The sequence below is a fragment of the Papio anubis genome, chromosome 5 (assembly GCF_008728515.1).
Source record: "Papio anubis isolate 15944 chromosome 5, Panubis1.0, whole genome shotgun sequence".
NCBI lineage: Eukaryota > Metazoa > Chordata > Mammalia > Primates > Cercopithecidae > Papio > Papio anubis.
Window position 1 is genome coordinate 131,254,163 of NC_044980.1, and position 24,330 is coordinate 131,278,492.

Genomic DNA, 24,330 nt, shown 5'->3' on the forward strand with positions numbered 1-24,330 from the left:
GCCGTTCTCCCGCCTCAGCCTCCGAGTAGCTGGGACTACAGGCGCCCGCCACCACGCCCGGCTAGTTTTTTGTATTTTTAGTAGAGACGGGGTTTCACCATGTTAGCCAGGATGGTCTCGATCTCCTGACCTCGTGATCCACCCGCCTCGGCCTCCCAAAGTGCTGGGATTACAGGCTTGAGCCACCGCGCCCGGCCAAAACCAATCATTTCTTTTTGCCTTTTGTGATAGTTAATTTTGTGTGTCAGTTTGGCCATTGATGCCATTTAACTGGTTAAACATTTGTCTGTCTCCAGAAGAGATTAGTATTGAATTGGAGATTGCTCTGCTTTGATGTGAGTGGACATCATCTAATCAGTTAAGGGCCCATATAGAACTGCCAGAGCTAAGACATCCATATTCTAACTTTGGACTAGGACACCATTGTGTTCCTGGTTGCTGCAATTTTACCCCAACAGCTTTCCCAGCAGTGGATTGTGGGTGGGATTTGGCCTCCATAATTGTGTGAGCCAATATCTTATAGTAAATCTCATTCTAGATCTATATCCTATTGGCTCTATAGGGAATCTCCATATACCTTCTTGCTATTTATACTACTATGAGCTTTACCGATAGGTTACTGAAATACTGTTTCCGCTCATACCCAAGCAACTTCTCCCTCCTAATAGAACTCAAAGATATATTTTGCTTGGGAAATCTGGCTCCTCTCTCTGATGCCAAGGATGAATCTTAACTAATATAAGCCAGTAGTTCTCAACTGGAGTACTTTGCAAGTCCTGGAGGGCTTTTAAAGTTATCTTTAGGAGACATCAGAGGCAGTATGCAAGGGCCAACCAGAAATGCTAAGTATCTTCTGACACACCAAATAACAATCCTTCATAATCCTACAATGTTCCCATTGAGTATTCATATGGTTGGAAACCTGAGCCTAGAATTTATTTTTCACATGAATCCCAAGAATCTTTTACATGGGTGTTAACAAGCACTGAATCTTCCAAAAATGTTGTCTAAATCACTTCCTTCATACTTGCAAATTGATTTCTTATGCTGATTTTTGGAAATAATCTCATTTCTACATATTAAAAAACATTATACAAGGAGCCACTGTATCTGATATTCTAAGCCCATCTTGATAGCGGACTCCTTTGAACATGGCATATGACATTAGTCCATGAAACATAAGGGAAATGTGCTGGGAGACTTTTGGGAAATCTTAACATTGAATAAAGATGTAGACTCCTTTCTGCTTAAGTTGTCAACACAGGATAATTAGAACTACATCAGAGAATTTGGGACAAGCCAGTACACTGAGGACAGAAAAGCAGAAATAGGCAAAGAAATCTGGGTTCCTGTTATTTTTGAGCCATAGAAATGATATCTTAGGACTTATTTCTAGATGCAGTTTCTTTAATGCAAGCCAATTCTGGTTATTTCTACTTGGAGCTGAAAGCAACCTGAAAATAGCCACCTTGGTTTTCATGTTAGAGATATAGAAACTTTCAAGATTCTAAATGTACCAAAGGTCTAAGGGGAGAAAATAAAATCCTTCAAACAAGATTTGCACATGCTGATACTGCTCATTATTTCATTATACCAGCCTTTCCAAATCTTGAATTTGCATTTTTAACCAGTGTTAGAGAATCGTGTATTTCCCTACTTGGGAAATATGGGAAACATGAACCACGTCATATTCCTGAAGCTAAATCTCAGGGCATCACCCCTCACAAACAAGAAATCAAGATGCTTTCTGTATTTATTAAAAAAAAAAAAAAAAAAAAAATCAAGAACGAGTAAGAGAACAATCATCAAGGATGTAGGTGCCAGACACAAGGCAGAGGTAGCTAGAAAAGTATGCCGTAGGGAAGTTAAAAGTCTAGCCTCATTCCTGCCTTGTTTTAATAGCTGTACCTAATATAAATAGCTAAGTTTTCCATTGTTCTAGATTCCTCTGCCCCATCTACAAACATGGCACAGCCAGCTTGACTTGTAAGGCCTCAGCTGAAGGACCCCATGTACACACAGGCCAATACAGCAGTACTAGGCTAACTAGAAGGATCTATCTCATCCCCATGTCGTCTCATTTCAAGTCTACGGATGACTACCTTAATTGTTGTGTGCGAGATGTTTTCACCCCTTGACACTTCAGCATAAAATAGTTAAATCTTTATAATGATCAATTCATCCTACCTCCTTTTACATGCAGCTGAAAAATGACAGGCTAGGGACATAGAACATTGTGAACTTTATACTGTTAGAATCACCGTCCATTAAATGATCACTAGCTAATGGTCACTAAATTTACAAATTAAGGAAATTATATATAGAATACTGCAAAAACACAGTAAAAAGACTGAAGTTTGCCCATTTCTGCTCAGGAAGTCTGTCCGCTCCTAAGCTTCATGTTGTCCTTCTGGCTTCAAAATTTCTGCTATTACTGTTTTTCCTCCTTTTGATCTTCCTTTTGTTCCCCAGTGCCAGAACTTCCAGAGCCTTCTCGCTCAGATGCCATCTGTTAAGAAAACATTTGAAAGCCACTCAGATTTAATGTTAGGGCTAACCATTTGCTCTTTGTTGCACTCCAAGATGAGGGACCCACATATTCTTCATCATTCATATATATTCCACTCCCCCTCCCCGCTTTCTACCCTGCTTCTGGATTCCTTCCCTTTGACACTACCCCCAATGTCAAAATAGAGTCGAGACGGCAGGAGAATATCTCCAACTCTAATCTCACTTTCAATTCCACAAATGGCTATGGAGGGAGCCACCAGTAACGGTCAGAAAGAATAGTTCCATCAAGATCAAGTTAGGATCAAAATCCACTTCAGCCCTTGTACCTTTTTGTATGCCATTTCGAAGAGCTTCAATGATGCCTGCTGAAGAGAAGATGCTGCCTGTCTAATGTTTTCTCCTGTTTCACTGTCTTTTCTAGCCAGGAGCTCCCTCATTTTGGAAATCTCTTCTTTCAGCTTGTTGCACTTAAAAAAAGAAAAAAATCCTTACTTTTCCAGGTCTCCTGTACCATTACAAGTAGAAGTACTATTTAGAAACATTTTAAAATAATTAAACCCCTATCAAAATCCACAGAAAAATAAACTTCACTGCCTTTGGTAAAAATGTGTCCAACCTCTTGAGTTACTTTAAAATAGAACTCACCTCATCAGCAGGTAATTGGTCCTTGAATTCTTCCATCTTGGTTTCTGTGTCGTGAATGATTCCTTCAGCCATATTAACTGCTTCAACTCGTTCCTTAGATAAATTAGAAGTTTAAATGAAGACTTTCCAATCAACCAAAGTTTGCTGAATGTCTATACTCAGTAAGACAATAAGCTATGTGCTGCATACAGTTACAGAGTAAAAATAGAGTAAGGGAGAAATCAGAGCGGCTTTAGTCTGGGATGGCTTTGAGAGAGATTTGGGCTAGATTTTCTAACATCAGAATTGTGATGGAGAACAGAAGAAATAATAAAGGCACTGCACACATAAGGTATAAGCAACAGGGAAGGAAGAATAGATTGATCTTAGGTTTTCTCTTATCCACAACCTATGACATGTCCAAACTCTCCCACTTTCTTGTTCAAGTGATTCTCCTGCCTGAGCCTCCCAAGTAGCTGGGACTACAGGTGTGCACTACCATGCCCGGCTAATTTTTTTGTATTTTTAGTAAAGATGGGGTTTCACCATGTTGGTCAGGCTGATCTTGAACTCCTGACTTCAGTCGGCCCACCTTGGCCTCCCAAAGTGCTGGGATTATAGGAGTGAGACACCGCGCCCAGCCCCAAACTCTCAAGACCGAGCTTTACTAAGATTAAAGTTCAGAAGACAAAAAGTAATCACCTTCTTTCGCCGGTCTTCCTCAGCATATTTCTCTGCATTTTTAACCATATTTTCAATATCATCTTTGCTTAACCCACCAGAAGACTGGATTACAACTGTAGTAAAAAGAAGGCATTTCATTAATCCCCAGGTAAAGGTATATGCCTCTTCTTCCTCCATTGCATTAAGAGTACTCCAGCTCATAGCAGCCAATCTTGATACAAATTATGAAAAGGAGAAATAACTTTATAGTCCTATAAAGCAAAATGAAACCAAGGACCCAATACATACACAAACACCAACTGGCCTGTTTGCCCATGAAAACTTCAGCAATCCACAGGCTCAGTGCCTATTTGGGGGGAATAAACACTACACTTCTACAAGTGAATCTGACAACTGAGGGGCAAAGAGGACTCATCATCCTAAGAGGGTCTCTTCCCAAGACCTCCCTCACCTCACTCTTAGGGTCTGATAAAGTGACTTACTCTGCTGCTCACGTCCTGTGCCTTTATCTTTAGCAGAAACATGTACGATCCCATTGGCATCAATGTCAAATGTAACTTCAATCTGAGGAACTCCTCGAGGGGCTGGTGGAATTCCAATCTAAAATAAATAAATCCAGAGTAAGGTCCTCTTACAGAGGGGTCCAGTGCTATTATTTTCAAATCTATATGGTTTTATAGTAAACAAGTCACTTGGTTCCTGGGAAAAACAAGTGATTTAATGTACAAAAACACAGAGTTTATAAGCAACAGTAGTAGTTTGCTGCCTGAAATCAACCAGTTTTATACCAGTGAAATTTAGCTATAGCAAGTAACTATAATGGCTGTATGTACCTGTGGACACACTAAATGACAGACAGCAAACCTCCCTGCTATTATTCACCTCATCAATAACCAATAAGCAATGCTGATCAGAAACCAGTAACAATATCAAGTGTCTTTTAAATGAGTAGTCAGGAGTTTATGTCTGAGGAAATTCCTAAGGCACAAGGAAAAAGCAAGGCTTTCAGGTAAAAACTGATGCCATGGGTATCCAGTTGCACAAAGTGTCTGCATCCCCTCTTCTCAAGACTACTCAGTATGTATGTGTATGCCAGCGGTTTATACTAATATTTTTATGGCTTAGGATATTATCTCACTTTACAGTGAAGGAGCCATAGTATTCAGGATTCACAATACCTACCAAAGTAAACTGTCCAAGGAGTTTGTTGTCTCCAGCCATCTCTCTCTCACCCTGACACACTTTAATTTCCACTTGCGTCTGACCATCAGCGGCAGTAGAGAATACCTAGGGAAAAAGAAAACCTCCTGGGTTGGCAATCTGATTAACCTATTCCCTTTCTATAGAAAAAATGAAAGCCAAAGGTTCACATTCCAAGATTGGAAGGCTCCTAATTCACAGTATGTTCAGAACAAAGGCTGATATCTTTATAGGGAATAGGACTAGGAATAGTACAGCAAATGGGCATACAATAGCAATTGTTTCAGCTAAGAAAATGCATCTCCTAAGATGCAGCAATAGGAGAGAAGGCCTCAAAAAAGGAACTAAAATGTTGAAACATGCTCATCTGGGGAAACGGGATCAGAGAAAGAAGATGTATTGTGCTCAGTCACAGAGAGTCACCACATACTTTTCTTCAGAATGATGTGTTGACAAATACATCACTGCACAAATATACCAACAGCCATAGTTTTATGGAAAAACATCCACAAGATTAGGGAAGTCAGGAAATAATATATATACATATTTTTTGAGACAAGGCCTCACTTCATACTGTCACCCAGGCTGGAATGCAGTGGCATGACCTCAGCTCATTGGAGTCTCTGCCTCCCATGCTCAAGTGATCCACCCACCTCAGCCTCCTGAGTAGCTGGGTACACAGCACCATGCCCGGCTAATTTAACTTTTTGGAGAGAGGGAGTTTCACCATGTTACCCAGGCTGGTCTCAAACTCCTGAGCTCAGGCGATCCTCTCGCTACAGCCTTCCAAAGTGCTGGGATTACAGGTGTGAGCCACGGCGCCCAGCCAGAAATAATTCCTACTTCAAGAACAAGCCATGTCCAAATAGCCCTGCTTGGATATCTCGGCACCCCCATACCACCCCCTTCATTCACTCATAAGAACACTCCCCTAAGTCTGGTCCAGACTATCCTTTTTACCGTCTTTGAGAACAGAAGACTACGGGGAATTCAGTCTCAAATGACTGAGATCCCTTTCAACAAATTATATTAATCCTGTGGAGGAGACTACTGATGTCCTTCCTATAAACATCACTACCAGCTAACACGTAAGAACTTTTCTGGTAGCAAAAACCAAAAAAACCCAAAAAAAACCACATAGGATTCTCACCACCCACAGTTAACTATTTACTATTCTAAACAGCAAAACGAAAAACTGAAGTTTTCTAGAAAAAGCTCATGAAAGTGGCTGCAATCACATCCGTCATAGAACCTAAAACCCATGTGACAAAGTAGGAAGTGATAGCTCTTACCTGGCTCTTCTTGGTTGGAATAGTGGTATTCCTATTAATAAGTTTGGTAAAGACACCTCCTAGAGTTTCAATACCAAGAGACAGGGGAGTGACATCAAGGAGCAGCACATCTGTGACATCACCGGCCAACACACCTCCCTGAATGGCAGCTCCAATGGCCACAGCCTCATCAGGATTGACGGCTTTACTTGGGGCTCTGCCAAAAAGATCCTGCACAGTCTGCTGAACCTGAGCATCAAGGAAAAAGAACCTGTCAGCCCACACTTGGGAACTACCTGAGCAGAACAAAAGACAGCACACATGTCCTTCGGTCCCAGCCAAATCTCAAGACAGGCTAACTCAAATCTAAGAATGTTTATTCAAATGACCATTTCATAGTTGGGTTCCTGCTAATGATCTCGTAACATTCATACACTTTATACTTACAGGAGTATCTCCTTCATGACCCTTGTAAATCTGGGAAGGATTCTCCTAAGTTTTATTATCTGGTTTCCCATGTAACAGATTAAATCATTTGAAACAGAGGATGTAAGGCAAGGGGACTTAGAAGTCCACATCTTCTTATATATTATCAACTAAAGACCAAATTATCATACGCAGCTGTAGTAATAATTTGCATTGTTAACGTGGGGCATGTTCTTCCCTTGTATTTATTAGTGATAAAGTTCCATTTGAATAGTATTGAGGATAATTTCTTTTTTTATTTTTCTTTTTGAGACGGAGTCTCACTCTGTGGCTCAGGCTGGAGTGCAGTGGCACTATCTCGGCTCACTGCCAGCTCCGCCTCCTGGGTTCACGCCATTCTCCTGCCTCAGCCTCCCAAGTAGCTGGGACTATAGGCGCCCGCCACCATGCCCAGCTAATATTTTGTATTTTTAGTAGAGATGGGGTTTCACCGTGTTAGCCAGGATGGTCTAGATCTCCTGACCTTGTGATCCGCCCACCTTGGCTTCCCAAAATGCTGGGATTACAGGCATGAGCCACTGCGCCTGGCCTCGGGGATCATTTACAGAGGCATCCACCTGGTCCAGGGCCTTGTTTGTTTCCAGGTTCATTTTTTTTTTTTTTTGGCGTATTTCCTTAAGGTCATGTATTTCAATGGAAAAATTAAGAAAAAAACAAGGTCACTATCTTAGGCCCAAGATAATCCTATTTAGGCTACCAAGAAGAACTGCATCTTCAACAGGTTTGTGCTCAGTCATTATTTTTCCACATATGTTCTTTCAGAATGATGTGTTGAATAAAATACATCATCGCACAAATCTCTGTCGAAGAGATGCACTATGCTGCAAAGACACATGTACAAAGACGGCTGGGGTGGGGGGAGCGTTATTACCAAGGTGTTTTTTTTTTTTTTTTTTTTTTTTTGAGACGGAGTCTTGCTCTGTCACCCAGGGTGGAGTGCAGTGGCCAGATCTCGGCTCACTGCAAGCTCCGCCTCCCGGGTTCACGCCATTCTCCTGCCTCAGCCTCCCGAGTAGCTGGGACTACAGGTGCCCACCACCTCGCCCGGCTAGTTTTTTGTATTTTTTAGTAGAGACGGGGTTTCACGGTGTTAGCCAGGATGGTCTCGATCTCCTGACCTCGTGATCCGCCAGTCTCGGCCTCCCAAAGTGCTGGGATTACAGGCTTGAGCCACCGCGCCCGGCCTATTACCAAGGTTTTATGCTGTCTCTGACCTCAAACGTTGTTTCAATCCTAAAAATTCTATGACTGAGTTCGGGATCCTCCCTGCTACTGCCCCTAAAGAAATTCTGCCCCTCCTAATTTTTCACATATATATATCTATCTATATCTATATTTTTGGAGACAGAGTCTTGCTCTGTCGCCCAGGTTGGAGTGCAGTGGCGCGATCTTGGCTCACTGTATTTTCTTTTTTTTTGAGACAGGGTCACACTCTTGCCTGGGCTGAGTGCAGTGGCACGATCATGGCTCACTGCAGCCCCAAACTCACTCAAGTGACTGACCTTAGGGCTCAGGTGATTCTCCCAAGTAGCTGGGATTACAGGTATGTACCACCATGCCCAGCTAATTTTTTGTATTTTTGTACAAAGGGGATTTTGCCATGTTGCTCAGGCTGGCCTGAAACTCTTGCAGACTCATGTGATCTGCCCACCTCAGCCTCCCAAAGTGTTGGGATTATAGACGTGAGCCACCATGCCCGGCCTATTCTTCAATTTTAACAAAACAAACAGAAAAGAATTCTTTAGTGAGGATATAATCTCATCTCCCTTTTAGGTCACCGCAGCGGAACAGGCCATATATTCATGGCACCTGTCCCAAGTACACACTATGTGCCAGTCCCCTCTCTCCATGACAGAATTCCATGGATCCATACCTTGGGCATCCTAGTCATGCCACCCACAAGAATCACTTCTCCTATGTCACTCTTGCTGACTTCTGCATCTTGCATAGCTTTTTGGCATGGAGCAATAGTCCTCCTGATTAGATCAGTGACAATCCCTTCAAATTGAGCACGGGTCAACTTCATATTCAAATGCTTGGGTCCAGAAGAATCCATTGTAAGATAGGGCAAATTGATGTCAGTCTGCAAAGGAAATGTTTAATTGCATGTCAGTGAGCAGGCCAAATGACGGTTACATTTATTATTTCAACTAAGATATGACCATGCCCTAGGACAGAAGACTTGGAAAACCACAGGGAGGGTGAGACCTAATTTAAATGAATAGTCACCAAGAATACTTTTTTTTTTTTTGAGACAGAGTCTCACTCTATTGCCAGGCTGGAGTACAGTGGCATGATCTTGGCTCACTGCAACTTCCGCCTCCCAGGTTCAAGCAATTCTCCTGCCTCAGCCTTCCAAGTAGCTGGGACTACAGGCATGTGCCACCATGCCCGGCTAATTTTTGCATTTTTAGTAGAGATGGCGTTTCACCATGTTGGCCAGGATGGACTTGATCTCTTGACCTCGTGATCCACCTGCCTTGGCCTCCCAAAGTGCTGGGATTACAGGTGTGAGCCACCATGCCCGGCCAAGAATAGTTACTCTTTAAGATGCAATGTTTTATCTCCCCAGAGATAAACACTATAGAATCTGTTTTAATGAAGTTTATAGTTATTAACAAGAATGCAGCAGATAAGCAGGAAAAAAAATCCCCATTCAAGAGATAAAGAGCTATTCTGCCACTAAACACTCATTAGAACCACATTACTGATGTTTTCCTTCACCAAGTTTTAAAAATATCCCATGTAGGTGAAATGTCAAAGTTATTTTCTGAACCAAGTAACCTGCCATCAACCCTGGGCTCTGTTAAGTTCCAGGACATTTACAAGCGGTACGAACGCTACAGACATACTCTCATTAATGTATGAGGACTGACTTGTATGGTCATCACATCCATGGACAGCAGCTGACAGTCACACCATGTAACATCCAGTATTTAATAAATCCCAAATCCCAGTACAACATAGGATCTTACAATGTGTAACTAAGAAGAGAGTGAGATCTTAACCATCTTTCTTTAGAAGAAAGTATCCTAGACATTTCAATACTTAATAGAATTAACAGAGTTAACGCACCATCTGTAGAAGAGTGTTATCTAAATATTATTGACAATTTCTTATTTTACAAAATGTTGATTAACCAAATCAGAATACACAATTATCTAAATCAATGCTATCCAGTAGAATTTTCTGTGACAATGAAAATGCTACTTATGTTGCTCAATTCAGCAACCACTAACAACATGACTACTGAGCACCTGAAATAAGACTAGGGTAACTAAGAAATCTAATTTTAAATGTTGTTTAATTTTAATTAATTCAAAACCCACATTTGGCTATTATAGTAGCACAACTCTAAGCACTAAAAGCTAATGGCAACCTGAAAATCTTCAGCCACTAACTCTCAACTCTCTACAATGAGTCCAACATCCATCACAATGTTCTCTCCTTACCTCCTCTCTCAAACCCAACCACTTATGTCTCACACTCTCTTATCCAAGTCCTTTCTCAACACATGGTTACCAACACCCTCCCCACACCCACTCAGGCTGCCTTCTGCCCTTAACAATTCTCCACTCTACTCCAGCCAAAGGGCTTTTCACAAATCGACACATGACCATGTTACTATCCTCAACTCCTCTGGGGTTTGTATTTACTTATCTTCGGAGAGACGCCAAATCCCAAATCTATAAAGTCTCTAATCCAAAGGTGTCCAATCTTTTGGCTTCCTTGGGCCACACATAAAATACATTAACACTAACAATAGCTGATGAGCTTAAAACAAAAAGCAAAACTCTCAATATTTTAAGAAAGTTTACGAATTTGTATTGGGCCGCATTCAAAGCCATCCTGGGCTGCAGGTTGGACAAGCCTGCTCTAACCTCATTTTCCATGCCCACCAACACCCGACCCCAATCTTCACTCTGCCCTTTTGGCCACTCTGGCCCTTTCTCAGGTCTTCACTTGAGAGCCTTACACTTAACCCATTTACACGTGCCCATTTATCTTTTTCTGATAAACTCATCTCTCAAATGCTATCCCTTTTTTTTTTTTTTGGAGACGGAGTCTCGCTCTGTCGCCCAGGGTGGAGTGCAGTGGCCCGATCTCAGCTCACCGCAAGCTCCGCCTCCCGGGTTTACACCATTCTCCTGCCTCAGCCTCCCGAGTAGCTGGGACTACAGGTGCCTGCCACCTCGCCTGGCTAGTTTTTTGTATTTTTTAGTAGAGACGGGGTTTCACTGTGTTAGCCAGGATGGTCTTGATCTCCTGACCTCGTGATCTGCCTGTCTAGGCCTCCCAAAGTGCTGGGATTACAGGCTTGAGCCACCGCGCCCGGCCTCAAATGCTATTCTTGCTATGCTGAACACCTCTCTCAGGTACCTTCTTAGATTCTTTTTATTATTTTTATTTTTTGAGACAGAGTCTCATTCAGTTGCCCAGGCTGGACTGCCATCTGGGCTCACTGCAACCTTTGCCTCCTGGGTTCAAGCGATTCTCCTGCCTCAGCCTACTGAGTAGCTGGGATTACAGGCGCCCGCCACCACGCTTTGCTAATTTTTGTATTTTTAGTAGAGACAGGGATTCGCCATGTTGGCAAGGCTAGTTTTGAACTCCTGACCTCAAGTGATTCATTCACCTTGGCCTCCCAAAGTGCTGAGATTATAGATGTGAGCCACTGCACCCTGGCCCTTCTTAGATTATTTTTAAGAGACCTGCTCTGTCGCCCAGGTTGGGGTGCAGTGGCACAATCACAGCTCACTGCAGCCTCAAACACTTGGGCTCAAAGGATTCTTGTGCCTCAGTCTCCTGAGTAGCTGGGACTACAGGCATGCACCTGTGGTGAAGTGCACCACGCCCAGCTAGTTTTGTAGAGATGGGGTTCTCACTATTTTGCCCAGGCTGGTCCCCAACTCCTGAGCTCAAGTGATATTCCTGGCCCTGGCCACCCAAAGTACGGCCCCTTCTTAAATTATAAATATAATTGCCTTTTTACCACTTGTTACATTAATAGTAACTTACATTTAAGAGTATTCACAATTTCCTATGTTTTCCTAAGCGTGTAATATTTATGAACTTGGTAATGCTCAGAACTCTTAGGGGAGGAGTAAAGTACCAGTATTATCCTTATTTTGTAGATAAGTAACAGTAATGTTAATTCATCCAAGATCACCAATTAATAAGCCACACAATGGGGACTCGAACCCCAGCAGAATGCCTGCAGAACCACCCTTAACCTTTACTTTGTATCACTTCTAGTTTAACATTTACTAATCTGTTCTAATTAATGTCCAGCTTTCCAAACCACAATATAATCTGCATGAGGGTAATAAACGCTAAGAATTTATTCTATACATTTAAAATCACCTATGCAAAACAATGTATAAGGATGCTCAATACATCTTGCTATAATAAACGCTGGAAAACAATCAAAATGTCTATCAATAGCATGCAGCCACACTAATTAAAACCAACCAATCTCTTCCAACACCCTGCATCCCCTACCCCAAATATAAAATCTTTGGGAAGAATTACAAACTATCTTCTGGCAGTGCCACATATTTCAACTTCAACCTTAACCAATGTTGCAATGTTCTGCCACTCCATGATAGCAGGGGCAAAGTAACATCAGCAAGACCATGCATGCGTGTGTATAACTATGTCATTCCTCACAGCCACTTAAAAAAACAAAATCCAGGTTTGACTGAATGTTCATTAGCAGCAACCACTTTACCAACACAATGACAATCATCATAAATACCTCTTCCTTTGTGGGTGATCAAAATAAAGGTATCACAGCTCTGCTCTTCCTACTGTCACCCAAGACACCGGAAAGAGATCTGCTGCTTTCTGTCTTTATGGGTCTCTAACACAGATCCAACATGGTTTATACAATTCTACTCTTGGTGGTGAAGTGAAGTTTCACCTCTCAGAACTGGAGCTAATCAAGCTGACAAACAAACTGAGTAAATCTGATGCTCACAGACGGAAACTTGAACAAGCTTCAGCTCATTTTCTAGACTGGTGGTTCAAATTATTGTCATTTTTTGAGACAGGGTCTCATCTGTCACCCAGGCTGGAATGAAATGGTGTGATCACGGCTCACTGCAGCCTCAACCTCCTGGGCTCAAACAATCCTCTTACCTTAGCCTCTGGAGTGGCTGAGACTACAGCTGTGTAGACTATGACCAGGTAATTTTTCAAATTATTTATTAAGTGAGAGAAAATTAGCCGGGCTCAGTGGCTCATGCCCGTAATCCCAGCACTTTGGGAGGCCGAGGCAGGTTAATCACCTGAGGTCAGGAGTCCAAGGACCAACCTGACCAACATGGCAAAACCCTGTCTATACTAAAAATACAAAAATTAGCCAGGCATGGTGGTGCACACCTGTAATCCCAGCTACTCGGGAGGCTGAGGCAGGAGAAATCGCTTGAACCCAGGAGGCAGAGATTGTGCTGAGCCGAGATCGCCGCACCATTGCACTCCAGCCTGGGCAACAGGAGCAAAACTCCATCTAAAAAAAAAAAAAAAAAAAAAAAAAAAAAAAGACACGCAGAGACTCTCCAATTCACAAGGAGAGGTTATTTAATACTGTCAGTTAAAAGAGCAGTTTCTCCAAGCTAGTAATTCTAGTTTTAAACACTGCCAGAGCAGGTTTTCAAATAAATGTGTTTAACTGAAAAGCAAACAAGTATACCCAGCATCATTCATATATTATTTAGCTCCAGTATATGTACCTGATTTGGGTGGTTAAAAAAATTTCAGCTCGGCCGGGCGCGGTGGCTCAAGCCTGTAATCCCAGCACTTTGGGAGGCCGAGATGGGCGGATCACGAGGTCAGGAGATCGAGACCATCCTGGCTAACACGGTGAAACCCCGTCTCTACTAAGAAATACAAAAAATAGCCGGGCGAGGTGGCGGGCGCCTGTAGTCCCAGCTACTCGGGAGGCTGAGGCCGGAGAATGGCGTGAACCCGGGAGGCAGAGCTTGTAGTGAGCTGAGATCCGGCCACTGCACTCCAGCCTGGGCTACAGAGCGAGACTCCGTCTCAAAAAAAAAAAAAAAAAAAAAAAAAAAAAATTTCAGCTCATAAAGAAACTGAACACCTTACTGTTCCTGTGCTCACGACAAAGGTCTCTAGAAATCAGAAAATTGAAAAAACAAACGAAAAAACTCAACTGACATTAGGCCAATTAGAAAATACTATTTAAATAAACTCTGGCTGAAAATACCCATCAAGACCGCTCAAATCTTTCGTGTCTCACCTGCACAGATGAGGAGAGTTCACATTTAGCCTTTTCAGCAGCTTCCCGTACCCTCTGAAGTGCCATGTTGTCTTTAGTCAAATCAACCCCTGTCTATAAAGTGAAGACATTGAACACCAGCATTAGTGAGGTAATAAATTTAAACTGCAGTAATAAGTTGGAACAACGCAAAATGGAATCATAACCTTTATATACAAGATGATTACTTTTTATTACCCTTAATGTGTGGGGAAAAAATATTCTGAAAAGAGTATCTGTGTCTAGAATAAGGGGGTTGAACTGAACTCATAAACAAAGCAAAGAGCAATCTGAACAAACAAATTCTCAATATCCTAACATCTACACATTAACCACATTGGTAACTCACCTCTCTCTTGAACTCCTTCACAATGTGCCGTAGCAAGGCCTGGTCAAAGTCTTCCCCACCTAAGAAGGTGTCCCCATTTGTGGATTTCACCTCAAATACTCCTTTCTGAATTTCCAGGATAGAAATATCAAAAGTTCCACCACCTAAATCATATACAGCAATGCTGTAAATGATTTGTGAAAAAGAAAGAAATCCTTAAGGAACAAAACCTATCACCAGAATATAAATTTCAATAACCAAATACAGATAATCTAAGCTTTTCCCTGAGGAATATACTAGTTAAATTACCATGGCCCAAAAGAAAACAAAGGAATGGTTTTGAAATAAAAAAAAAAAGATCATACAGACTTAAAATCAGTAAAAGCACTATTTAAATAAAAGGCTCAATCACTAAGAAATCAAGTGACACTTTAGTTTCACACATCCAGGTAAGAAATTTATAGCATAAACTTACACTTTGTCTTCTGATTTGTCTAGACCATAGGCAAGAGCAGCAGCTGTGGGCTCATTAATCACCCGAAGCACATTCAGTCCAGATATCTGGCCAGCATCTTTAGTGGCCTAGAGAAAACAAAGAGAAAAGCATTTTTGTACCTTTCCATCCCAGGCACGTTACTTTTTGTGAATAAGAATGCTGATTGACCTTACCTGTCTCTGCGAGTCATTGAAATAAGCTGGGACTGTGATCACAGCATTTTTTGCTGTGTGCCCCAAGTAATTTTCTGGAAAAGAATAAAATTCAATCATGGAATTCTGTCAGAACAGAATTATTAACATAGCCCAACAACCTGTGTCATCCTTTTGGAGCCACAGACAATATTCATCAGTCTTTTGACAAGTGACCTAATATGTCTTTGCAGGAAAACACCCCAAGTAAATATACTGGTTAAAAACCCAAGATCGGGCCGGGCACAGTGGCTCACATCTGTAATCCCAGCATTTTGGGAGGCTGAGGCGGGCGATCACCTGAGGTTGAGAGTTTGAGACCAGCCTGACCAATATGGAGAAACCCCATCTCTACTAAAAATACAAAATTAGCCGGGTGTGGTGGCACATGCCTGTAATCTCAGCTACTCGGGAGGCTGAGGCAGGAGAATTGCTTGAACTCGGGAGGGGGAGGTTGCAGTAAGACAAGATCGCGCCATTGCACTCTAGCTTGGGCAACAGAGCGAGACTGTCTCAAAAAAAACCACAACAAAAACCCAACAAACCCAAGACTGGCCGGCTGGGCACGGTGGCTCATGCCTGTAATCCCAGCACTTTGGGAGGCTGAGGCGGACGAATCACCTGATCTGTCGGGAGTTCGAGACCAGCCTGACCAACGTGAAGAAACCCCGTCTCTTTTTTTTTTTTTTTTTTGAGGCGGAGTCTCGCTCTGTCGCCCAGGCTGGAGTGCAGTGGCGCGATCTCGGCTCACTGCAAGCTCCGCCTCCTGGGTTTACGCCATTCTCCTGCCTCAGCCTCCCGAGTAGCTGGGACTACAGGCGCCGCCACCACGCCCGGCTAATTTTTTGTATTTTTAGTAGAGCCGGGGTTTCACTGTGTTAGCCAGGATGGTCTCGATCTCCTGACCTCGTGATCCGCCCGTCTCGGCCTCCCAAAGTGCTGGGATTACAGGCTTGAGCCACCGCGCCCGGCCTCCGTCTCTTTACTAAAAATACAAAAGTGGCTAGGCATGATGGCACATGCCTGTAATCCCAGCTACGCCAGGTGGAAGGCAGAATCGCTTGAACCCGGGAGGTGGAGGCTTTGGTGAGCCGAGTTCACGCCACTGCACTCCAGCCTGGACAACAAGAGCAAAACTCCGTCTAAAAAAAAAAAAAAAACAAAAAACCAAAACCCAAAACCCAAAACCCCTAGGATCAGTCTTTCAACATTTTAGTGAAGGTTCACTAAACTACAATGACCTTTAGACTTATAACAGCCACTTCAAATAAGAAGTTCTAATTTATACCTAACAGGGACAAAAGCTTAATGTGTAGTCTTGTGGCTTTCAATATAGATAGAACATACCCCCTACTGGAAAAAAAGAAACAAGCCAGCCACCATTAGTGAGATTTGAAGATAAATTCATCTGCAGGGAAAGCATGAAGTGTAACACAGTTTTGCCATTCCTAGGTTTTCTATACAAAAGGGACCACAGATTCATCTACAGGATGCTGGGGCACAGGGTGCTAGTGATCTCACAGGAATCATTCTGTTCTTAGAACTTTCCCAGATGTGAACTAAACCCACTCAACTCACCTGCAGTCTCTTTCATCTTCATCAACACAAATGCTCCAATCTGACTCGGAGAATACAGCTTCCCATGAGCCTCAACCCAGGCATCACCATTGGAGGCACGGACAATTTTAAAGGGAACATTTTTACTGTAAGAACAAAAATTCTATTAGAGAAAACTAGCCTGAACAACCTCATATGACAAAATTACCACACACCATGAACATCCATCTTCCACCCCAAGAGACTCATTCATGGCCAATAAATGACAGTTTGTGAAATTTTTCAGAAAGCAATCACTAACGTGGTTTATGAGGATTACACGGCAAAATGAAATGAAGTAAATAAATAAAAATAAAGCAATCATTAACGTAGAAAAACATCACAATGAAACCTCAACATTTTTTACTTAGCACCCCAGGCAGAAGATTTTTGCAGCCACTTTACAATAATTTGACGATGAAACCGTTACTGTATGATCCAGCAATTCTACTATTTAAGAGAAATGGAAACATTTATGTCCACACAAAAACTTGTACACAAATGTTTAAGGCAGCATTATTTCTAATAGCCAAAAAGCAGAAACAGCTCAAATGTCCATCACTTGACAAACGGATAAACAAAATGTGCTATATGTCCATACAGTATAGTATTATTTGGCCATAAAAAGGAATGCAGTACTGACACATGCTGCAACATGGATGAACCTTGAAAACAAGCTAAGTGAAAGAAGCCAGTCAGAGAAGTCCACGCGACTCCTTGCATACAGAATTCATATTCTACTCAAGCTCAATAAAGCTGTTTAAAGTTTTAAGTGTTTATATATAGAAAGACACACACATACACTCTCTTGCCTCGTTGGCCTACATGGTCTTAAACTCTTAGCCTCAAACAGTCCTTCTGCCTCTGCCTCCTAAAGTGCTAGGATTACAGAGATGAGCCACTACTCCAGGCCTAAAAAATTTTGTATACAACAGGAAGCTCTACCTATGCTTCTAGTGCTTTTTTTTTTTTTCAGACAGGGTTTCATTGCTATTACTCAGACTGGAGTGCAATGGCATGGTCTTGGCTCACTGGAACTGCCGTCCCCCAACACTCGAGCCTCACTAATAGCTGGGACTACAGGCACGCACCACCGAGCTCAGCTCGTTCTGTATTTTTTGCAGAGGCGGCTTTTCCCCAAGTCTCGAACTCCTGAGCTCACCTCAGCCTCCCAAAGTGTTAGGATTACAGGTGTGAGCCACCCCATCTAGCCTCTAGTATGTCTATTTTAGAAAAAAGTAGGCTGGGCATGGTGGCTCACGCCTGTAATTCCAATACTTAGGGAGGCTGGGGTGGGAGGGTCAGTTGAGTCCAGATTTTCAACACCAACTTGGGCAACATAGTGAGACGCGTCTCTATTTTGGGGGGCGGGGGGTTAGAAAAAAAGAAAAATCAAGTTTTTTTCTGTACTGGATCAACACATGATAGAACCTGTGCCATTTCTGCCGTATATATTCAACACTGAACTATGTGGTTTAGGAATGCTTTGCAAATTTTCATATATCATGTCAATACATAACAAAGACCTAATCTGTAAAGACAAAAATGATTTTTTTTTTGAGCAGCCCAGGCTAGAGTGCAATGGCAGTGATCTCAGCTCACTGCAACCACTCCTGGGTTCATGCGATTCTCCCGTCTCAGCCTCCCGAGTAGCTGGGATTACAGGCACCCACCATCATGCCCAGCTAATTTTTGTATTTTAGTAGAGACAGGGTTTCACCATGTTGGCCAGGCTGGTCTTGAACTCCTGATCCCAAGTGATCCGCCCACCTTGGCCTCCCAAAGCGCTAGGATTACAGGCATGAGCCACTGCACCCGGCCAAAAATGAGTTTTTTAAAGAAATTACCCTTTTGGCAGTGGTATAGATTTCCCCTAGGGTCAGTAAGTAAAACGACTAGGGTAAGGTGCTCCAGGGATCCTAATCAACATGCTGAGGCTCTTCTGTGTAGCCCTTGCAAGTAACTGCGCTTTTGCTACTACTCACATGTCTTTCTGTACTTCAGGATCATCATATCGCCGGCCAATAAGACGTTTGGTAGCATAAAATGTATTGTTTGGGTTGGTGACAGCCTGTCGCTTGGCCGGCATTCCGACAAGTCGCTCACCATCTGCTGTAAAGGCCACAACTGAAGGGGTGGTTCTGGCACCTTCGGCATTCTCCAGCACCTAAACTCCCAAAATGTGACAGAGAATAAGTTTGTAGTTATCACTGGTATCTTTTTTGAGACAGAGTCTCACTCTGTCGCGAAGGCTGGAGTACAATGGCACAATCTTGGCTCACTGCAACCTCTGCATCCTGGGTTCCAGTGATTCTCCTGTCTCAGCCTCCCTAGTTATAGGCGTGCACCACCACGCCCAGCTAATTTTTTGTTATTTTTTAGTAGAGACGGGGTTTCACCATTTTGGCCAGGCTGGTCTTGAACTCCTGACCTCAGGCAATCGCCCGCCTCAGCCTCCCAAAGTGTTGGGATTACAGGCGTGAGCCACTGCGCCCAGCTTATCACTGGTATCTTTGCAGCAATCATTTAAGACACAAAAACAGCTCCCAAATTATGAAACAAATGTGCATGAACAATACTGGGCACGCTTTACTGCTGATAGTTAATGAACAGTAGATATTTAACATATCTTTAGTCCTTTACTTTCAAACTACTTTTTTTTTTTTTAGATGGAGTCTTGCTCTTGTCATCCAGGCTGGAGTGCAGTGGTGCGATCTTGGCTCACTGTAAACTCCGCCTCTTGGGTTCAACTCTCCTGCCTCAGCCTCCCGAGTAGCTGGGATTACAGGTGCCTGCCACCATGCCCAACTAATTTTTTTTGTACGTTTAGTAGAGATGGGGTTTCGCCAAGTTGGTCAGCTGCTCACCTCGGCCTCCCAAAATGTTGGGATTATAGGCGTGAGGTACTGCCTGGCTTTTTTTTTTTTTTGAGACAGAGTCTCACCTGTCACCTAGGCTGGAGCGCAGTGGCACTGTCACAGCTCACTTCAGCCTTGACCTGCCAGGCTCAGCTGATCCTCCCACCTTAGCCTCCAGAGTAGCTGGGATCACACGTGCATACCATTGTGCCTGGCTAATTTTTTGTAGCCCAGGTCTTCAAAAGTGTTTTGCTATGTTGCCCAGGGTGATCTTCAACTCTGACTCAAGTGACCTCCCAAAGTGTTGAGTCCCAAGTACGACTCAACAGGCTTGGCCCTGATTTACATTTTAAAAGCTGTTTTGGTTGCTTTTAAGACTCTTGATAGGTGAACCTTTGTAGTGCTGATAATTGTATGTATCTAACTTCCCAGAAAAGGATTTAAATGTGGTATAGAGGTAGGCTACTAATTTACTATTAAGAGGGGTGGGAATGGCTTGCACTGTTTGGTTACTCTGGTAACCACCAAAGTGCTGCATTTTCTAAACTGAACCAAAGTTGGAGGTGCAGAGACAGACTAGAAGTGGAGCTTCACATGTGAAGTAATGCATGTTGTTCACTGGAGCAGGCTATTCCTTTTGAAGCCTCCTTACTCTATATATTGAACTTTTATTCCTATTGGGTTCTTAGCAAGATTTAGAGCACCGGGAATTCTTGACTCTTGCTTCTTCCATTCATGGCCTCTTTTGCTCTCATGCTTCCTCTTTCCCCCATCTCCTCTTCTGAAATCACCTGAACTGTCTATGGTCTTCTTATCCCACTTGTTTGGCACCGAGATTATTCCTTCTCTTGGCCCTAATTTGTGCTTCTTAGCATTTTTCCTGTATGCCTGAAATCTGTGGCCAACCCCCCCAAAAATTTAGAAGTAGATATAATTCTCCATGTGGAAGTAACATTGGGTCCCAATATTGGGTATGAAAAACCTGATCTATAGTCTTTTCTTTTTGTCCCAACACTGGGTATGAAAAACCTGATCTATAGTCTTTTCTTTTCTTTTGAGACAAAGTCTCGCTCTGTCACCCAGGCTGGAGTACAGTGATGTGATCTTGGCTCACTGCAACCTCTGCCTCCTAGGTTCAAGTGATTCTCCTGCCTCAGTCTCCTGAGGAGCTGGGATTACAGGTGCTGGCCACCACGCCTGGCCTTTTTTTTTTTTTTTTTTGAGATGGAGTCTCGCTCTGTCGCCAGGCTGGAATGCAGTGACACAATCTTGGCTCACTGCAACCTCCGCCTCCCGGGTTCAAGCGATTCTCCTGCCTCAGTCTCCTGAGTAGCTGGGACTACAGGTGTGTGTCACTATGCCCAGCTAATTTTTGTATTTTTAGTTGAGACAAGTTTCACCATGCTGGCCAGGATGGTCTCGATATCTTGACCTTGTGATCCACTGTGCCCGGCCAATTTTTTGTATTTTTAGTAGAGACGGGGTTTCACCATGTTGGCCAGGCTGGTCTTGAACTCAGGACCTCAGGTAATCTGCCCCCCTTGGCCTCCCATGGTGCTGGGACTGCAGGCGTGAGTCATTATGCCTGGCCAGCCTTAATCTATAGTCATGTTTTTGTTGTTTTAGTTAAAAGTAGTTTCAGGTCAGGCTCAGTAGTTCATGCCTGTAATCCCAGCACTTTGGGAGGCCAAGGCGGGCGGATCACTTGAGTTCGAGACCAGCCTGGCCAACACAGTGGAACTGTCTCTACTAAAAATACAAAAACTTAGCCAGGAATGGTGGTTCACGCCTGCATTCCCAGCTATGTGGCCAAGGCAGGAGAACTGCATGAACCCAGGAGGCAGAGGTTGCAGTCAGCAGAGATCGTGCCACTGCACTCCACCCTGAGCTATAGAGACCATCTCCCCCCCACCAAAAAAAAGCAAATCAGGTTCTCAAATTCTTTAACTAAGGAAAAGACCACAGAATTCTGGATAGGTTCTGGATAGGGTACTAGTTACCAATCATGCTCACCTTTGCTTGTTTACCTTCCATAACTGCCACGCAGGAGTTGGTAGTACCCAAATCAATACCAACAACTGCCCCCTTGATTGCTTCTGATCTGTAAGACATTTAGAACAATGTCACAGCTATTGTTATCTTGATAGACCAAAGTCACTTAAAGATAATATTTAATTGGAAAATTAACAGTGGTATACTACATAATCTCTAATACAGATAAATTAGAGAAGAATAGTTAATCACAAATGTAGAAAACACTGCTATGAAGTTTAATATGTATTCCCTCTCAAAGGAAATGAAATTATACTTACGCATAATCCCGCCTCGAAACAATTCTAAAAGCCTCATGACTAAGGCCATTCCAGCCATCCTAAAAAAGAAAAAAACTGACTCAGTCACCAACCAATGTGTATCCTGAGAGGAAAAAAAGAAAACTTGGGCTCATTTAGCATATAAAATACGTTAAGCTACTAAAACAGTAAATATTAAAGTTTCCCAAATAAGTAAGATAAAAAAAAGGTAAATAAAAGATGGCCTTAGAATCACATTACAATAGGATTTCTCAACCATGGCGCTATTAATTTTGGGCCAAATCTTTGTTGTGGGGGCTGTTCTGTGCATTGTAGGATATACAGCAGCATCCCTGGCCTCTACACCCTAGAAACCAATAAGAACCCCAGTAAGTTAGCGACAACCTAAAATATCCACAGACATTGCCAGATGTCCCCTGGGGGAAAACACTTCCCCTGACCTTGCCATGCAATTAGTTTAAGAGAACTAGGATTACTAAGTCTTTTAAAAAGAAAAATTAAGTAGTGGCCTTCCACTAGGATAAAAGATCTTTATCACGATTTAACTTCAGGCTCCTTCCAAGCCTTCCTTAATGCCCATATACAATTCCTATTCTCCAAAGTATTTATCTTTTATTTTAGAGAACAAGTAACCACTCCATAGCTTTTTTTCCGCCCCCCGATCTGCTTTTTGTCCTTAAGTAACAAACGAGTACAATCTTACACCACCGATTTTGAGAAAATGTTGCTAAGCACAAAAACTGGAGTTTTATTTCCGACTCAGGACTTTCTTATCTTACTTCACCTTATTAACGAGATCCTTACACATTCCGTATTCTGTAGAGGAGCCGAAAACAAAACTGAAAATAGCGGCTTTCCTAATAGACTGCATCCCTCACCCCCAAGGCCAAATCTTTCCATTCAGCCACAGAACGAGCCATCAAGACCACTACCTGGTAATTTTGAGATGATACTCTAGATCGCGAGGGGTGTGACTCAGCAGGGCCTAAGCCGGAGGCAAAACCTTCCGCAAAATCTTGAGCCGGCAGCGCTAGCTACGGAAGGTCCGTCACCTTCCTTGCCGCCTGACCTATCCCAGAGAATTCAAACCCTAAAGGGCGCGCGGCCTGCCGCACCGAGGCCCGAGGCCCGAGGCCGTGACCCCATTCGGGAAGGTCCGACAGTTCCTCACCTGGTGGCGGGCGGCCGTAGGGCCCCGGGAGGCTGCGGCTCCCACGAGACGGGCTGCTGCAGCTCGGCTGGCGCTTATCATGGCGGATAGATAGAGGAGTACGAGGCAGCGAACAGGCGCTCAGACGGCCGGGAGCTGCGCGGTGCGGTGGCGGCAGCGCTTCTGGAAACCTCCAACCACGTGGGGTGAGGGGCAGGGGTTGATCACTGCGGCCCAGAGGCCCGCTCTTCCGCTGAGGCGCCGCCCGCGCCGCCTGACCAGAGGATACTCGACTGCGGCTCCCGGAGCCAGGGCGTACAGGTAATATGCTCCGCAGCATGATGGTTGGAGAACGCCTGCCCTCCCGTCCCGGCTGCGGCGGCTCTGGGCCACAAAGAGTCCAGGGGAGGAAGAGGGGTATGAAGGCGGCACCTCGGACAGCCCTGGTCCTCAGCGACAGGAAAGACTCAAGGTCACACGGGATAAATTGCGAACCGATTACAGTCTTCTTGCGTCAGTTGCGCGGAAGGAGGAGCCTGTTGCGCCTGCGCAATAGGCATCCCGCTAAGAAGCTGGAGCGCATGTGCCCAGGGAGTGGCGGAAAACGTGGGTGGAGACTAACTACATCGCTCATTGGGTGCTTGAGCGCACGCCAGCGTTGCCTGGGGCGAGCCCGGGCGCGTGCACATCCCGCGGGCGTGAAAGTGTTCCCCCCTCTCGCTCTTGGAGGATGGCGCCATCTTGTCTTGTGGCTTTGTTAAGTGAGGACGTCAGTACTTTTGTTGCTTGGTGCCGCCCGTTGTTCACAACTTGAAATATGCTTGGAATGCAGAGCTTAAACAATTTCGTGTTGCGTTTTATCACAGGGGTCTTGGGTTTCCAACTACAAAGCGTTTGGTTCACACATAACATTAGGCCAATTCGCCTGCACAAAGGGGAAAAAAAATAGCTGAGCTTGGCAGGGCGCGGTGCCTCACGCCTGTAATCCCAGCACTTTTGGGAGGCCGAGGTGGGTGGATCACGAGGTCAGGAGATCGAGACCATCTTGGCTAACACGGTGAAACCCCGTCTCTACTAAAAATACCAAAAAAATTAGCCGGGCGTGGTGGCGGGCGCCTGTAGTCCCAGCTACTCAGGAGGCTGAGGCAGGAGAATGGCGTGAACCCGGGAGGCGGAGCTTGCAGGAAAAAAAAAAAAATAGCTGAGCTTCAGGCCCTTTCTCTCCCCACTGTGCTGGGCCTGACTTGAGACTCCTCTGGCCCTTTTCAAACCTTGTGCTGCTGGCAGGATGTCAACTACTACTCTACCCTGTGACCAGTTTTAGGTTTTTGGTTTTTTTTTTGA

At 43.8% G+C, this 24,330-nt stretch overlaps 1 protein-coding gene, 1 long non-coding RNA gene and 2 other non-coding genes across 5 annotated transcripts in view; 1 reads left to right on the top strand and 3 right to left on the bottom strand.

The window, feature by feature from the left end:
• LOC110743620 overlaps positions 1-24,330 on the top strand; it is a 66,409-nt gene that overhangs the window by 10,802 nt on the left and 31,277 nt on the right. The window lies entirely within an intron of this gene.
• On the bottom strand, positions 1,387-23,806 carry HSPA9 (heat shock protein family A (Hsp70) member 9). Its single transcript, XM_003900166.5, has 17 exons — positions 23,008-23,806; positions 21,837-21,895; positions 21,538-21,625; positions 18,652-18,833; positions 16,649-16,773; positions 15,053-15,126; positions 14,859-14,965; positions 14,405-14,567; positions 14,038-14,130; positions 8,650-8,859; positions 6,312-6,539; positions 5,002-5,106; positions 4,302-4,419; positions 3,838-3,932; positions 3,157-3,249; positions 2,838-2,978; positions 1,387-2,509 (listed from the first exon to the last, which is right to left on the bottom strand). The coding sequence occupies exons 1-17, from the start codon at positions 23,086-23,088 to the stop codon at positions 2,432-2,434; spliced, it is 2,040 nt and encodes a 679-aa protein (XP_003900215.1). The 5' UTR covers positions 23,089-23,806; the 3' UTR covers positions 1,387-2,431.
• Positions 5,420-5,489, bottom strand: LOC116275132. Its single transcript, XR_004184091.1, has one exon. It is a non-coding gene; the product is annotated as a small nucleolar RNA SNORD63 (small nucleolar RNA).
• LOC116275131 lies at positions 7,501-7,570 on the bottom strand. The gene has a single exon (XR_004184090.1). It is a non-coding gene; the product is annotated as a small nucleolar RNA SNORD63 (small nucleolar RNA).